Below are 16,448 nucleotides of genomic sequence, written 5' to 3' on the forward strand. Positions count from 1 at the left end.
GGGCAGCAAGCGAGCTGCGCCACAACGCGCGCTGCCTCGCACAAGAGCGCGCAGCCTCGCGCGCAGCGAGCGCAAGCTCGCGTGCCACGAGCGCTGCGCCCAGCATTGCTCGCGCGCACAACGAGCGAGGACTCGCGCGCACAGCCAGCATTGCTCGCGCGCACAGCGAGCGATGTCGCCCGCCCAGCGAGCGATGTCGCGCGCCCAGCGAGCGATGGCTCGCGCGCCCAGCGAGCGATGTCGCGCGCCCAGCGAGCGATGTCGCGCGCGCACTGCGAGCGATAGCTCGCGTGCGATGAGCGCTGGCGCGCGCAGCGAGCACCAATGCGTGCGGAGGCTTGCGATGGGGATGCAGCAGCTATGCGACGAGCGCATGGGCTGCGCGCACATGGCCAGCAATGGCTGTGTGCGTGCGGCCCATGGGCGTGCAACGCGTAGGGTGTTTGCGTTACGATTAAAGATCGTTTTGAATGTTTAATTTGAAAATTTCAGTTCACGTAATTTTAATTAATTTTAAAATTAATAATTTAAATTATTTTCTTGGATTTTAATTTTGAATATTGTAATTATAATAAATTTTATTTATTCTAATTATTTTACTAAAATTAAAATCATGAATTAATTTAAATACGACTGAAATTAAATTAAACTTTTTGGATTCAATTATAAATTTATATGAGCTTTAAATTTTAATTAAATTTGTATGTTTCCGGTTAGACTAGAAATACATTTTTATGTTTAAAATTAGTAAAGCATATAAATTTATTGGTTTAAGTGGGAGCGTTTTTTAGTCATAAACTCTTGATTAGGTCTACAAATCCTTAAGGTTAAAACAACTTGATTAGAATTAATAAGGACTGAATAATTGGTAGATTATTGGTGCCCTTGATTAATTGCTGCAAATGTTTACGTGATGCATAATGTGTTTTACTAACCAGCTATGTGGGCCATTCATGATAATGAATGGGTGAATGGTATATATTGTATATGTACTGTTTTGCAGGTTATGAAGTGACTAGTATGGCCCAAATAGGATAGAAAATATGGTCTGCGTACCATTAATTTGAATGTAATTGGTCTGAAGTACCAAAGTTATTTTTCAATTCAAATATGGTCTGCGTACCATCAAATAGTTGTAATTAGTTATAGCTTATCCTATTTGAAGAAAATGGTGCCTCCCACGGAGATTTTCAAGACGGACTTTGAAGTTAAAGCTTCAAGATGAAGTCGGGCCATACTAGATCACAAATATCTTATGCATGTTTTAAGTTATTTATTGCTTTTAAATATGTCTTAAAATGCATGAGATCAAAAGCTTGATTATGTTGCATGATTAAGGATTTTAGTTCACTTAAAATCTAACCAACATAGTAAGAGCCTTAAGTTCCAAACTTAAAAATTGAGTTAAAAGGTGCCATGCCAAAATATACACTTGCTTGGATATCCTTTACATCAATCTAGTAATAGTTTTCGCTCAGCGAGGTGTTACTTATTGGTCCTAAAGGGGCAAGGTACACAAATAATTGTGAGTACATGTTAGTTTTGGTGAAACTCAACGATATAAGTAAGGAGTCCTTTTATGTCGTGGCAAAATCGATAGGTTTACCTAATAAGTTCTTAGACGTACCTATCAACCAAGAATAGTTTCTAGACTATTAGCAAAAGGCTTTTGCTTACCTAAGATGTTTTAGGATTAAGTCGACAAACTGTGCTTAGTTCTTCAATGATTTTAGGGTCTTGGAATCATTTTATTCACACCTGCCGGAACAATAAAATCGAATAAAATGCTAATAACTTGTTTGAATTGCATGGTTGCTTTAATTTCAAGTTATTATTCATGATAAATGTTTAGACTTTGCATGCTTCAATGTATGTTTTAATTATTGTTTATAATTAAATATCTTGCACTGCAATAAATCCTTTTAGAAAGGTAACAGTAAATTTCCTCGATTGGTAGTGAATCCAAGAACGATTCACGGAAATGAGAGAAAATGAGCAATTTAAAATGTACGTTTCTTTTAGCGACTTTTATGGTTGTTTTCGAATATCAAAATCTAATGGCAAACCAATTGGTGCTTGTGAATTCAAAATACAATGTAGTTTTGAGATCATAAAGCATTGAGTTTAATACGCTCAGCTTTGCCAATGGTTAACAACCTAATATCTTTGTCCATTTAATTCTCGAATGAGCCTAGTCCCTAGACATTCGAATAGATCGATGCTTAGAAAACTTTAGAAGCTTCTGGTAAGATCATCTAGTTGAAACAAAATATTCAACATAAATTAAAATGGTAAAGAACCTTGTTGGTGACATTGGACATGTCTAACAAAGTATAAAAGTCAACACTAAAGAATTCAATTCTTAAGACTATAAGAAAAGGTACAAGAAATAGGAAAACGAGGAACAAATGAAAGGAATTTACGATTTCGTTTCTACCTATAAGTTTATCTTTAAAGAGAAGTGACCTAGCAATCAAACTTCCTTGGTATCATATACCGCTTGAGGTTCTTACTTCGATAATAACTCAAACAATGGAAGCTAGGATACACTAATGACCTACAAGTGGGAAATGAAGCATGGCAATGCTACATTAGTTGTAGGGTCATCTAGTTTGTTTTAAGTCCTTTCAAAGGCTGGAACTAAATGGCTATTTTGTTCCATAATCAGCATACCTAAATTTCTGCTTCAAAGACAGAAAGACTCACATTCAGAAGAACAAAAACAATGCTTGTTTGTTTGTTTATTTGAATGAAATGGTCAATTACAGGTTGAGTCAATATGCTTGATTAAAACAAACAACTCTTTAAAGAACTTTACTAGGTTCAAATCAAACCCTTGATTTGAGTTCCATTAATCTTTGGCATTGTTGCTTAGACCATATCAACAAGTTAACATTCATAAGCTCTATTTTGATGGACCTTTTGAAAGTTGGTTGATTTCTAGATCAACTTAAGACAAGCTAGTCTTACTTGTTGAAAGTAACAAAGAATATGAACTATTGTTAGAACGCCTAGACGATAGAGTTCAAAGCTAAAGAAAGGTTTTATGACTTTATTATTTCACACAGATTTGAGTGAATATAGGTTTATTTACTCAAATGTGATATAAGTTGAATCTGTTTGACTAGTTCAAAGATTCAGAAGTATAAATCCATTTGGCAAGAAATCATAAAGATCTAGGTTAGATCATGTTGATGATTACTTGAGACCAAATATGATCATCAATGATTGTGTGTTGTAATTTCACAATCTAGGTCCATAAGATATGGCATATCTTAGTTGGAATAATCGAAGTCAATTAGCACTTGATTCGATCAATGATGAATCATAAAGACTTTTCCTATAATTTCTAAAACAAAATGCTCAACTACCACCAAACTAAACCAAATTCGCCAAAGCTATTGAAAAGTAATTTCAGAATAACTTTTCTAAAATATATCTAGAGAGTTGCAAAACTCAGTGGGAGCTTAGTGTTTGTCATTCGACAAACTAAGGCCCAAGTATAGATATATGTTTCATTGTGATTTATTCAAATGAGACACAAGGGTATTGTTTCTACCACGAATTTTTTGAGAACATAATGTTTGTTTGCTCGAAATAATGTCCTTTTGGAGATTCGTTTCCAAAATGACAAGTGGGAGAAAATAGACCTCGAAAGTTTTCAAGGCGAACAACAAACATAAAACGGACATTCCGGAGGCTTTTCGAACTGCTTCAGAAAACCCGAACGTATTCTTTAAGGACTTTAGAAGTGGCTTTTAAAGAATAGACATCTCTTAGAAGACTTTACAAGTGCTTCAAGGAGAACAGAATATTCAAAGGACGTTTAAGTGGCTATTGATATTCTATTTGTTTGATGTTCTATACCCAAAGTAGGCATAGAGTTCAAGTCACTGGAACTATGATATTCTTCTATTGGATAGTGAAGAAACATGGAGTTCAGGTCACTAAAGCTATGCGATTCTTCTATTAGATAGTGAAGAAACCTACAACTTACAGTCAAACTATTATCATGTAGATTAATTAGTTTGTGACCTGTAAGAAAGCTATGACGAAACCCAGATTCCCTAAAATGGTTAGAGGCCATATATAGACTATATGTTTAATTGGTTAAAGGCCATAAAACATACTCAGTGTTTTGATGACAAAATTGAAATTTTGTTGATTTGCAAGAATAGTTTCACACCTATTGGTTGCAAAGTTTGTTTTAAAGGACAAAAACCATCAAACATTGAATTGTGTTCACACACAAAGCTAGATTAGTTGCTAAAAGTTACAAGCAAATTCACGGTGTGGATTGTGTTGAAACCTCATGCATAATCGTAATGCTCAAGTCTATATTCAAGCAATGATTGCATATTGGTACATATAGCAATTGGATGACAAAACGTATTCCTCAATCAAATGTTGGAATAAACTATGTACATGGTATGTCATAGGATTTGTAGATCCAAATAAATGCTTGAAAAGGAAAGCTAGCTTATAAAATCTAAGTACAGATTTGAGCAAGCAATTGGGAATTAGAAATGTACTTTAGTGAAGCTAATAAGTATTTTAGTTTCATAAAATGTACATGATTCTTATAGATATATAAGAAGTTTAGTGGGAGTACATAAAAACTTAATTGGTCCTATGTGTATCACACACATATCTCTCTATTGTAAAATAACATTCAAATGCTAATGACTTAGATTTGAGATTATTCATCAATGATGGACCATGGCGAAACTTAGTACATACTGGGTATTGTTTTGGATTAAGTAATGGCATTTACTAAATCAAACACGAAAGTCTCCATTGGAGATATTCGACCCATGTGAATAAATCTAAGTAAAGGATGTTTGAACTATGTATAAGCATTTACTAAGTTAAACATCAAAGAGTCTAAATGAGATTCTTAACCTATATTATATGTCAAAGAATTTAGCTGAATTTAGTATCTACTGAAACTAGATAAGCTAAAGTTACATGAATAGTATTCAATTGGGAATTATTCTGCAAAAGAATTTATCATGTATGATATAATATGAGGATTGCCAAAAACGTATCGTATGACTTTAGCCATGACGAACATATACCAATCTCTATTGATCTAAGTAAAGATCAACTAGATTGAGATCAAGAATACTTATGGTACTTGAAAAGGTACATAGGAATAGTTCTTGATTCAAGGAAATAAAGATATGCTAAATATTGATGCTACACGCATAAACACTGGCAAAGGATCAAGCAAGACCCTTTGGAGTTACCCATTGATAAGGACGAGCTATAGAGCATCGTGTTTTGAAAATGGCAACATGGGTTGGAGACCATGAGTTGTTGCGTGGGAAATTAAAATAATAATTTCTATGTTCTAAGATATAGTTGGAGAATCTTCCACATATCTATGAACTGCCTGGATAGGTAAATCCAAACAAAGCATCACTAGCAACCTATACAGTTGAAGTAAAAGTAATTATTGCCTAAGAAGCAATAAAACAGGGTTGTTTAAAGTTCTTCACTGAACTTGGGTAGATCACCTATCTGCTGGCTTGATGGTTCTTCATTGAAAAATGCGTAGAACCACTCTTGAAGCAAGAAAAACGTCTGCTAACTTGATGGTTCTTCATTGAAAAATGAGTAAAACCACCATCGAAGTAAGAAAGACTAGATCACATAATAAACAAACTCGAAAAGATCTTATCATCATATCTCGAAGAACATTCGATGAAAAGGATATTAAGATTGGCAAAGCATGATAACTAAACCTATGCAACAAGTGAGAAGCAACACTCACGTTGTAGCACTGGAAATCAAGCATAACTTTGAATTCCATGAACTGTTTTAAAGATGGGTTTGAGGTCCATGGTTGTAAAACAATGGGGTTGAACATTTATCATATATGAAATGTATTTTCATATTCCATTTAATCTTGGTTTAGTATTAAATGATGAGTCCCTTCAATTTGACGATATATTCAAGATAGACTGTCAGGACCAGTCCTGTGACTAAGAAATGTCTATCAAGTGAACTTGAATGTCAAAAGTTGAAAATGGTCCCTGGTCGGAGTTTTCTATAAAATTGGACGCATAGAAAACGTTAGACGATTAGAATGCAAGATGACTAGTAGTTCTGTTTCTTGAACTATGTGGACATGGCAATGTCATAATCATTTGCATAGATACTTACTTTGGGAAGACTAGTATCGGACAAGACCTATGAAACTTAACTGTAAGAGATGAAAATCTGTCATGAGTAAATTTCATTAAATTATTAGACACTAAATCCTCAATACCTGAGTGATTTGAGATTACTTGTTTGAGAACTGGTTGCTTTGACGTTGACCAACCGTCGCACCGTAAAAGGAGGCTATAAAGGCAACGCTCAGGTAATCACCTATCAAACGAAGTCTAATCTCAAGATCGCAAGATTGGGATTGTCCTCCCATAAATCGGGATGAGATGCTTAAAAGTTGTACAAGGCCACTCGGAGAGCTAGAAACTGTGAAATGCATGGCCGTGCTCGGATGAATCATAGGCTATGATTATCTGTTTATTTGATCAGTTGAACTCTGAAACCGAGGAACACCTCTGGACGTAATAAGGATGACAACTCTTACCTTATGTTCAAGAGCAAGCATCGAGCGACAAAGGAATTAGGAAATGCACACTTGTCCCTAAGGACAAGTGGGAGACTGAAGGAAATAATGCCCTTGGTCCAAGTATGCATTCTATGTTAAGTCTAATAAATGCGGTTCAGTATTAATTAACAAGTTAATAATTCAGTGAGATCAAGTGAGCTGAATGCCTAGCTAGAGGCCGCTTCAGTTCAAGTGGAATTAATGATATTAATCCACAGCTTACTCTTGACTGAACCCGTAGGGTCACACAAATAGTACGTAAACGGATCAAGTATTTAATGGCATTAAATACTCCATCTATGAATATTCGGAACCGACGGATCTTGGTTTCAGTGGGAGCTAAGATCGTCACAGGCAAGAAATGAATACTCCGGAAACGATGATATTGCCGGAAACGGAAATATGGATCGTATCGGAAATATAAATATTATCCAAGTCGTAGATGTTGCCGGAAACGGAAACATGGTACGTATCGGAAAATATTATCGGAAATGGAAATATTGCCAGAATCGGAAATATTGCCGGAAACGGAAATATTGTCAGAATCGGAAATATTACCGGAATCGGAAAATAATTCCGGAAACGGAAATATTAAATATTTGTTCGAAACGGAAATTAATTCCGGAATCGGAAATATTAAATATTGTTCGTATCGGAAATGAATTCCGGAATCGGAAAATTTAATCGGAAGCGCATCGTACGAATAAGCATCGGACGAGGCCTGCCGGACGAGGCCCAGCACGAAGCCAGGCCATCGCCCAGCAAGCCAAGTGCGCCGCACAAACAGCCACGCCAGGCCCAGCGCAAGGCCAGGCCCAGCAGGCTGCGCAGCGCGCACAGCGCGCACAGCACGCGCAGCGCACAGCGCGCGCGGGCGCTGCGTGGGCTGCTGCTCGCGCGCACGCATGGGGCCCATCGTGGCAGCCGTGCGTGTGTGTGCAAGTGTTTGTGTTCGTGCACGTTTCCTAAAACATGCAGAGTTCGGTTAATGATTAAATTCCTAATTCTATTTGATAAATTAATTAAAATTAGAGTTCTTGTAGGATTCTAGGTTTAATTAATTTGTATCTGAATAGGATTTCGATTCCCTTTCCATACCCCTATAAATATGAGGCTAGGGCTCACAATTTATAACAAGTTTCAAAGTATTCAAAAGTGAGTTTTTGAGAGAAAATTAAAACACACATCTTGCTCATAAAAGTGCCGAAATTTTCTAGTACCTTAAGGGCGATTCTAGTTGGTCAATCTTAAGGCGGATCCGGACGTACTGTGGACTATCTACGGAGGGACGACACTTGGAGTCCTAAAGACTTGTTCTTGTTCGGTTCGGGCGCAGCTAGGGAGGGCACGCAACAAAGAGTATGCATCTAAATTATGCTATATGATTATGTGTAAATAATATGTTGTCCTGTGTTAATGGTTGTTTCCGCATGATCTATGTAATGTCATATGTATCATAACCTAACACCGACCTCGAAGAAACACTCAAGACCCTACGCCTACACAACATGAAGCTCAATCCAAAGAGATGCGTATTTGGAGTCAAAGGTGGGAAGTGCCTCGGATTCCTTGTGGATGAAAGGGGAATAGAAGCAAATCCTGACAAAATACAGGCGCTCCTCGACATGAAATCCCCCCGGTCAGTCAAGGAAGTCCAAAGACTCACTGGATGCATAGCAGCCCTCGGCAGGTTCTTGTCCCGATCGGCCGATAAAAGTCTGGCTTTCTTCAAAGTACTGAAAGGAGCGGGGTTTAGTTGGAATGCCGAAGCCGAGGCCGCTTTCCAACAACTGAAGGCGCATCTCTCGACCATTCCCAAGTTGGTCTCGCCATTAGCAGGGGAAACTTTATACCTTTACTTGGGCATCACTGAGTATGCACTTAGCGCGGTCCTTGTCGCCGAAAGAGAGAAACAGCAACACCCAGTATACTTCATCAGCCATGCATTCCGAGGAGCAGAAGCCAAGTACCCACTCATTGAGAAATTGGTATACGCCCTAGTAATGGCCAGTCGAAAACTCAAACCATACTTCCAGGCACATCCAATCAAGGTACTGACAAGCCAACCTCTGAGAAAGGTCATTGAGAGTCGAAATCACTCGAACCGCATGACTGAATGGGCAAACCAGCTCTCGGATTTCGGCCTGGAATATGAGCCGAGAAGGGCAATCAAAGCACAAGCCCTTGCCGATTTTATCGTCGAATGCACCAATCGGCCACCCGAAAGAGAAACGACGAGCCAAAAGTCGTGGGAACTCTATGTTGATGGGTCGGCCACTAGGACAGGATGTGGAGCGGGCATACTGATCAAAACACCCAACGGTGATCGGCTCGAATATGCTGTTAAGTTCTCATTCCTAGCCTCCAATAATGAGTCAGAGTATGAAGCGCTCATCCTCGGAATTCAAATGTGTCAAGCCGCGGGGGCTGTCTCTGTGCAAGCCAAGTCCGACTCACAACTCATTGTCGGACAAATTCAAGGGGATTTCGAAGCTAAAGAAGACAGCATGAAAATGTACCTGTCAAAGGCAAGGAAAGTCATCGACCAACTGCAGGGTTTCACCATCCAACACATTCCCCGGTCAGAAAACCAACAAGCCGATGCCCTTTCAAGGTTAGCGAGTTCCGCAGAGGGGATGGAGCCTAGGACAATTATTTGGGAAGTTCTCCAAGAGCCTAACATAAATGTCGAGGCATTCATGAGCTTAGACAGAGGTCCAGATTGGATGGAGAAAATCATAAAGTACAAAAGAGACAACGTGCTCCCTGACAGTGAAAAAGAGGCGGCATCGATCAAGAAGCAAGCAGATTGGTTCCTTTGGCATGATGAGGCTCTCTACAAGATTTCATACACCCACCCCTTGCTCAAATGTGTCACCCCAGAGGAAGGAAATTACATACTCCGGGAAATACATCAAGGGGCGTGCGGGAGCCACCAAGGGGCAAGAACCATTGCAGGAAAAGCGCTCCGGTCGGGTTTCTATTGGCCAACTTTAAGAAATGATGCAACAGACCTAGTTAAAAGATGTGTCGATGCCAAGAGTTTGCTAATCTCACCCGAATGCCGGCCAATGACCTAACAACCGTTCAAGCTATTTTACCCTTCGACAGATGGGGGATGGACATCCTCGGCCCATTCCCAGTGGCTTCCGGCCAGAGAAATTTCTTAATTGTGGCTGTCGACTACTTCACTAAATGGATCGAGGCAGAACCTCTGGCAAAGATAAGTGACAAGCAAGTGCAACAATTCATCTGGAGGAATATCATCACGAGATTTGGGGTCCCTCGGACACTAATATCAGACAATGGTCGACAGTTTGATAGCAAGTCCACCAAGGGATACTGTGATCGCTTCGGCATACAGACTCGGTTCACGTCGGTTTCACGGCCCCAAAGCAATGGTCAGGCAGAATCTGCTAACAAGATTATCTTGAATGGACTCAAGACAATGATCGAGGGATCTAGTGGTTCTTGGGTCGATGACCTGCCCGGTGTCTTATGGTCGGCTCGAACCACTGTCAAAGAATCGACTGGGCAAACTCCTTTTTCACTTGTCTATGGAAGCGACGCCGTCCTTCCCGTCGAGGTTGGCATTCCCTCACCACGAGTCACCTACTATGATTACGAGAAAAATGAAGTCGAAAAAAGGGTGAATCTCGATTTGCTCCCCGAAACAAGAGGAAACACTCTGCTCAAGTCCATTGCTTATAAGCAGAAGATTGCTCGGTATTTCAACAAAAGAGTTCGTCCTCGGCCATTGCACGAAGGAGATTGGGTACTGAGGAAAATTGAAGCAACTGGCCGAAGAAGCACCCTCGGAAAAATGGGACCTAACTGGGAAGGTCCTTACAAGATTGCAAAAGTTATTCGACCTGGCACCTACAACCTCGTCGACACCAAAGGCAAGCAACTTCCTCGACCATGGAATGCCGACAACCTTAAGAAATTCTACATCTAAAGTGTCTTGGTATGTATTTAAGTTTCAATGATGTAATAGGGGCATGGTAGGGGCATTGACGCCAAATGATAAGTAATTTCATCATTGTAATAAATAAAGTGCAAGGCTATGTTGAATGAAACGAGAGAAAAATTTTGAGCCGAAATCTCGAAAAGTACTTAGATTTAATTTCTTAGCAAAGTTCCTCTACGAAGGATCAAATACAGTTCAATATCAATGTTCCTCTACTTCAAAGATTACATCATACTAGGCGCAAAAAGAAAGCAACAAAAGCAACACAAGAAAATAACAACCATCCGCCTGAGGGTCGACGACATCAACATGGCTACCAGCGTCATCATCACCACTGCTGCTCGAATCAGAACCCGAAGTACTAGCAGAATCAGAATCAGACGAATCGCCCTTGTCCTGAGCAACCAGCTGAGCTCTGAGATCCTCTCGCTCCTTGGCCAAGATAGAATCATACTTTCCTTGTATCTCATCCCAACCTACATTGGGCGCAAACTCAGCCAAAGCAAGCTGAACTCGACGCAATGTGTCGGAAGTAACAACAGAAGTCGCCTCAAGGCCTATCTCAACATTATGAGCCTCACCCTCCTCGGAATTCTTCCATTCTTCGATGATCTTCTCCTTCAGACGGTTCTGCGAACTCAAAAGCTCACCAATCCTAGCATCGGAAGTCTTAAGCCGACCCTTGACGGCCTCTAACTCAGCTTTCACATCCTTCAGCGCCCGGTTAACGGAATCACGCTGGCTCGTGAGAATCGTGGAATCTTCCTTGGCTTTGGCAAGATCAACCTTGGCCTGTTGGAGCTCCCCCTCGTCATTCTTAATGCATCTCTTAGCACGATCCAACTCAGACTCAGTCCAATGAAGCTTCTTCTTCAGCTCACTCACCTCCGAGAGATGCATCTTCTCTTTCTCCTGAAGTTTCCCGATCTCATCCCGCAACCTCTCTACCTCATCTGAATCCCCACTGTAGCATCGGCGGGTGTAAGCCGTCATCCTGATGGAAAACTGAGAAACAATGTCTAGTTAGAAGGGAAGAAAATCATAAAATTCAAGCGAGAGAAAGAAGGAACTATATCGAAGGACTCACCTTGGCCCAACTCTCATGGAGGGCATCGATCTCAGACTTCCCAAGGGAGGACAAGTGAGCATCGTCGGCAGGAGTAAACAACTCACCCATCGCCTTGCTCATACGCCGATTCTTCAGATTGGTAAGAAGCTCTGCAAAAGGCTTCGAACTCCCATCATCGGTCGAAAGACACATCAATGACCCCCGAGCCAGAGGAGCCTCCTCGGCGAGATACTCAGTAGACTGTTCACGACCATCCTCGGATACGGGGGCATGATGTCCCTCCTCGTCAGAACAAACCCTAAGAGGGGTAGGAACCACTCTCTTGGCAGCTTTTGTTCCTTTGGACCCCGAAGCAGCAGTCGTCGACACAGCGCGAGAAACCTTCTTCGGCGCATGTTCGGTCAGAGCGACCGTCGGAACCAGATTAGTAGGCGCCCTTTTCCTCTTCAGCTTTTTGGGATCCTGTCCAGGGAAAAATTAGCATGAAAGCGAAGAATGATGCTTATTCATCGGAAAATAAAAACCAACATACCTTCGGAGGTTCAGGAACCTTCATCGATCCAGCAGCCAGGTCCTTCCTTATCTGTGCGGCAAGAAGAGCACTAGCACTAATCCTCCCCGCCATTTCCTCGTCCAACTTCAACCGGGCAATATCTGCAAACCAACAAGCAATCAACAAAATTCACAAGGGAGAAGGAAAAGTTAGGAAAGCGAAGTAAAGATCCCTCGGCGCCTACCCTTAGGATAAGCCGGACTCAAACCAAATGATGACAAGAAGTGCTCGTCACTCAACTCCCGTGAACTCGGCAACCAGAATGGGGCAACCAGGAACCGCTGACCCTTTACCCACTTCTCCACTTTCTGGAGATATATAGCAACTATCGCCTCATCTATCGACATCATCGGCACTTTCCTATTGAGGGAAAAGTTCGGACCCTCGAACCCCGGAACCAACGGGATGCCCCACTCTCCACCATAATACACAAAAACAAACTCGTGGCGGAAACCCCTATGATTCGAAGGAACGGTGTCAACGACCTTAAAACCATTGAAATGACCACCAACCGGGACCATACTCATAAGCCGATACTTCCACCAACTTCATCACCGACCGCCACAACGTCAAAGTACATCGAACCCTCAAAAGATCGCAAATGGCCAACACCGAATTTATAGAAGCCCATGAGTTGGGCATCAACTGGCAGATAGACAGGTTATAGGCACTAAGCAATTCAACAATAAAGGGATGTAAGGGGAATCGAAGACCCAACTGGAGACCCGACTTGTATACGACCATACAACCCGGAGACGGAGTCAAGATAGTATGTAACACCCCCGGCCTATACAAAATATACTCGCCCTTGAGAGAATATTTCTTATTCAGGTGATCGACATGTCCTTTTAAGGTATTCCTCCACGAAGGCTTGAGATAAAAATTACCCGGACCCCCGGCAGGATCAGGCGCAGGATAATCATCGAAACTAGAAGACGTCTGGTCCTCTCCCTCGGACATTATTCGGACGGAACCACTGTTCAAATAAATATCTAAGTAACTATTATGTACAGGTGGAAAGGCAATTGAAACCTCCCACGGATAAGGACAATGTTCCTCCTCCCCCGCTGAAATTGACTCATCTGATGAAGTGGGAAGGGATATGGCGTCGGGTATCGCCGAGGGATCTAAGCATGATGATACAACATTGACTAGTACAACCCCCTCCACTCTTATTTCCCGAGACAAGTCAAATTTCTCGGGGGAGGTAGGTGGGGTGATCGACTCGGACCGAATACCTCGTTTATTCATAGTACAACGGTATTCGGCCTGAGAAGCAATCCCTATTTACAGAAAAATACAACTACACTGAAAGAGGAACACAACGGCATACCTCTTGAAGCGTGCCTCCGTTGACCGAGAATATGAACCGCCGACCGTGGGGCTCGTCGAATGCCTCCCCTCAAGAAAAGTTTCACCGACAAAGAAATTCTTATCCACCAGCGTCGAACGAATTAGATGGGCCGTCGATAGAATACCACTCCACGAAAGAACACCCTCGGTGATATGTGAGCAGAATTTCGCTCGGTACGCCGATGGGAAACCGCACCGACTATTTGATGGCAATTCACCGGTAAAGTAAAACGCCGTCGGCTGAATTGAATGGGCCGACCGGCGGAATATCACTCAACAAGCGTCGGCGGAATACGAGTAGACTATCAGCCGACAAGCCGATGGGAATACGGCTGTCAGACGGCGCGTCGACAGGAGGTCGGAGAAGGCGTCGACAATGGACCGCCGAGCCGTCGGGTTGCACGTCGACACTACAAACCAAAGATGACCCGAACCCTCCGAACGGCGTCCTTTACATAGACCTCCCCGACACTATCAAAATTATATGACTATTGAAGATTAAGGGAGAAGTGAATAACAATAAAGGGATGCCCTCCTTTTTATAAACTGAAACCCCAAAGGCTAGGTCAAAAAAGGGGGCGGCGGCTTGGAGAAGCTAAGAAAAAAAAAAAGGGAGATTAAAAGCCCACCAGGAGGCCCAATATACTCCTCAAGACCACTAAAGAGGACCGCGAACCGCGCATGACTCGACTGCATATGCTAGGTCCGTGCGTCGCCCGTCCATACCGGCTCAGCCATGCTCTCCGCGGGTTTATCTTCCGAAATTCACAGGGCTCATTGGCCCTCCTCGGAGCCCTAGAGTTAAATAAAAATAAGGAGGAACACTTATTATCAAGTTAAGCTCCTAAAGACCTTCTTTCAAGGCGTACTTGAGCATATCGCACAAAGTATTTTAAAGACCTTCGTCCAAAGGCACCCTCCTCTTATTGAGGTCGGACTACACTATACCTCGGATCTCGCTCTTGGGGCTCATTAACCCCTCGACTAATCCAAAACGTCTTACCTAGACTACCAAGAGAGGCGTTCGGCAAAGAACAATTACCCTCGGGTAAACAACTCACCCTAACCGAGCATCATTACCGATCAAATAAAATAAGGCAACTCGGAAATGGGTGGAAAAGGGGGCGTCGGCCTGTTATAACCAAGGTAACAGGTTGAACGATATTGTAACACCCCCGATTTACTAACTAGAAATAAATAAGAATATAAAAGACTTTATAAAAATATTGCGGAAGCTTACACCTAAATCGGAGGTATCACCGCCACACTTGACCACATTGCCAAGTGCTAAGGCTTACACAACTCAAACTATTAAAACTCAATTACTAGGTGATCTATTTACAACTGTACAACTGTCATAAAAGAGTAAACAGTAACACTTGATTTCCTTTAACTTCTAAAGGCAATCCTTCACGATCAATCTGCTCCAGTCATCTTTACTGCTCACCATAGAGGACAAATTCCAAAAGGATCGTCGCAGGGCCACCATAAGAAAAAGACATGGCCGCAAACACACATAGCAAATAAACACACACGTCAGCAAAAGCTGAGAAATCAACGCTGATTGGATAAACAGACATATAATAATAATAATAATTTAACAAACACATAAATACAAATTGATATACAATTCTTATAAAACTAGTACCTATAACAATAAGTAACAAGGGTTTATTTTTAATTTCTTATAAGTTCACCATTTGAGTAATGTGGATCGAGTCCACCACCCAATAGTATATATTGAACTATTGGATGTAACCACCAGAGAGATGTGGATCGCGTCCACCACCCATTAGTATATATTAAACTATTGGATGTAACCACCAGAAAAATGTGAATCTAGTCCACCACCCAATAGTATTGGACTATTGGATGTAACCACCAAACAGGTCTTAGTCTTTAAGTGTGCACACCCCCCTGTGAGTGTTTTTAACTCAAAGGAGTAGATTAAGCCTAGGGTCGTGCTCATGGCTCCGACCAAATAATAAAGCACAATGTGCTATTTAACCGGTTATGTTATCATAGGAGGAAATGTACTACAAGATGATCGATTGTCATCCCAAAATAATTAATCCAAATCGTATGGTATAATTCTTCTAGACAACTCAAGATAAATAATCTAGACCTCAATTTTCATACCCCTCCGCTACAATTAATGCATCAACTAATATAAAAACTAAATAGCGTCGGAGATATACGCATATATACTACATGAGTTGTAATCTAAACAACTTACAAATAAAGTTGGACCATTAGAATATACAATCAATTTCAATCAGTTTGTATAATAATAAATGATAATAATAATAATACAAAGTATAAACATCACCAAGGACTAATACGAAGTATAACTCATCATTTGATCAAAATTAAATGATCAACACCCATTTTAAGCTAAAGATCTATACTTCTCAATAACAGAATAAGATCCCAAAATATCATTATACGGATTATCAACTAGGCCCGTAACAACAACGACCTAAATTCCGAGCCTTATCAAAATAAAGACCTAAAATCCCAAACGATAAATAATATGATTTACTCTAATAATAATCACACCAACACATTCATTCTTGATAGAAGTAATACTCCCAAAATAATTCATCCAAATCTCATTACTTTGACTTCTAGTAACAACAAAAGAAATTACACTACCATAAACATGCAACCATCAAACGCACTGCTAATCAATATAACAACTACACATTTCTCATATAACCTAATATATCACTATAAATCAGATCAACAAAGCGATCATATAATCACAATATACCATACAATACATCATACAATTCGAATATATACATAATAAGTAGTATAATTAAACATCTCCAAAGTAACGAGTGCGCGTGATTACAACTAATAATATACAGAAGGGACTAAG

General features: G+C 41.0%; 1 protein-coding gene across 1 annotated transcript; it reads left to right on the forward strand.

Annotated features, from left to right (window-relative positions):
• Nucleotides 1-8,127: 8,127 nt before the first annotated feature.
• Nucleotides 8,128-9,699, forward strand: LOC130463657 (uncharacterized). The gene has a single exon (XM_056832854.1). It carries the CDS (start codon nucleotides 8,128-8,130, stop codon nucleotides 9,697-9,699), a length of 1,572 nt encoding a protein of 523 aa, XP_056688832.1.
• Nucleotides 9,700-16,448: the final 6,749 nt, after the last annotated feature.

This window comes from Spinacia oleracea, chromosome 6 (assembly GCF_020520425.1).
Source record: "Spinacia oleracea cultivar Varoflay chromosome 6, BTI_SOV_V1, whole genome shotgun sequence".
NCBI classification, from domain to species: domain Eukaryota; kingdom Viridiplantae; phylum Streptophyta; class Magnoliopsida; order Caryophyllales; family Amaranthaceae; genus Spinacia; species Spinacia oleracea.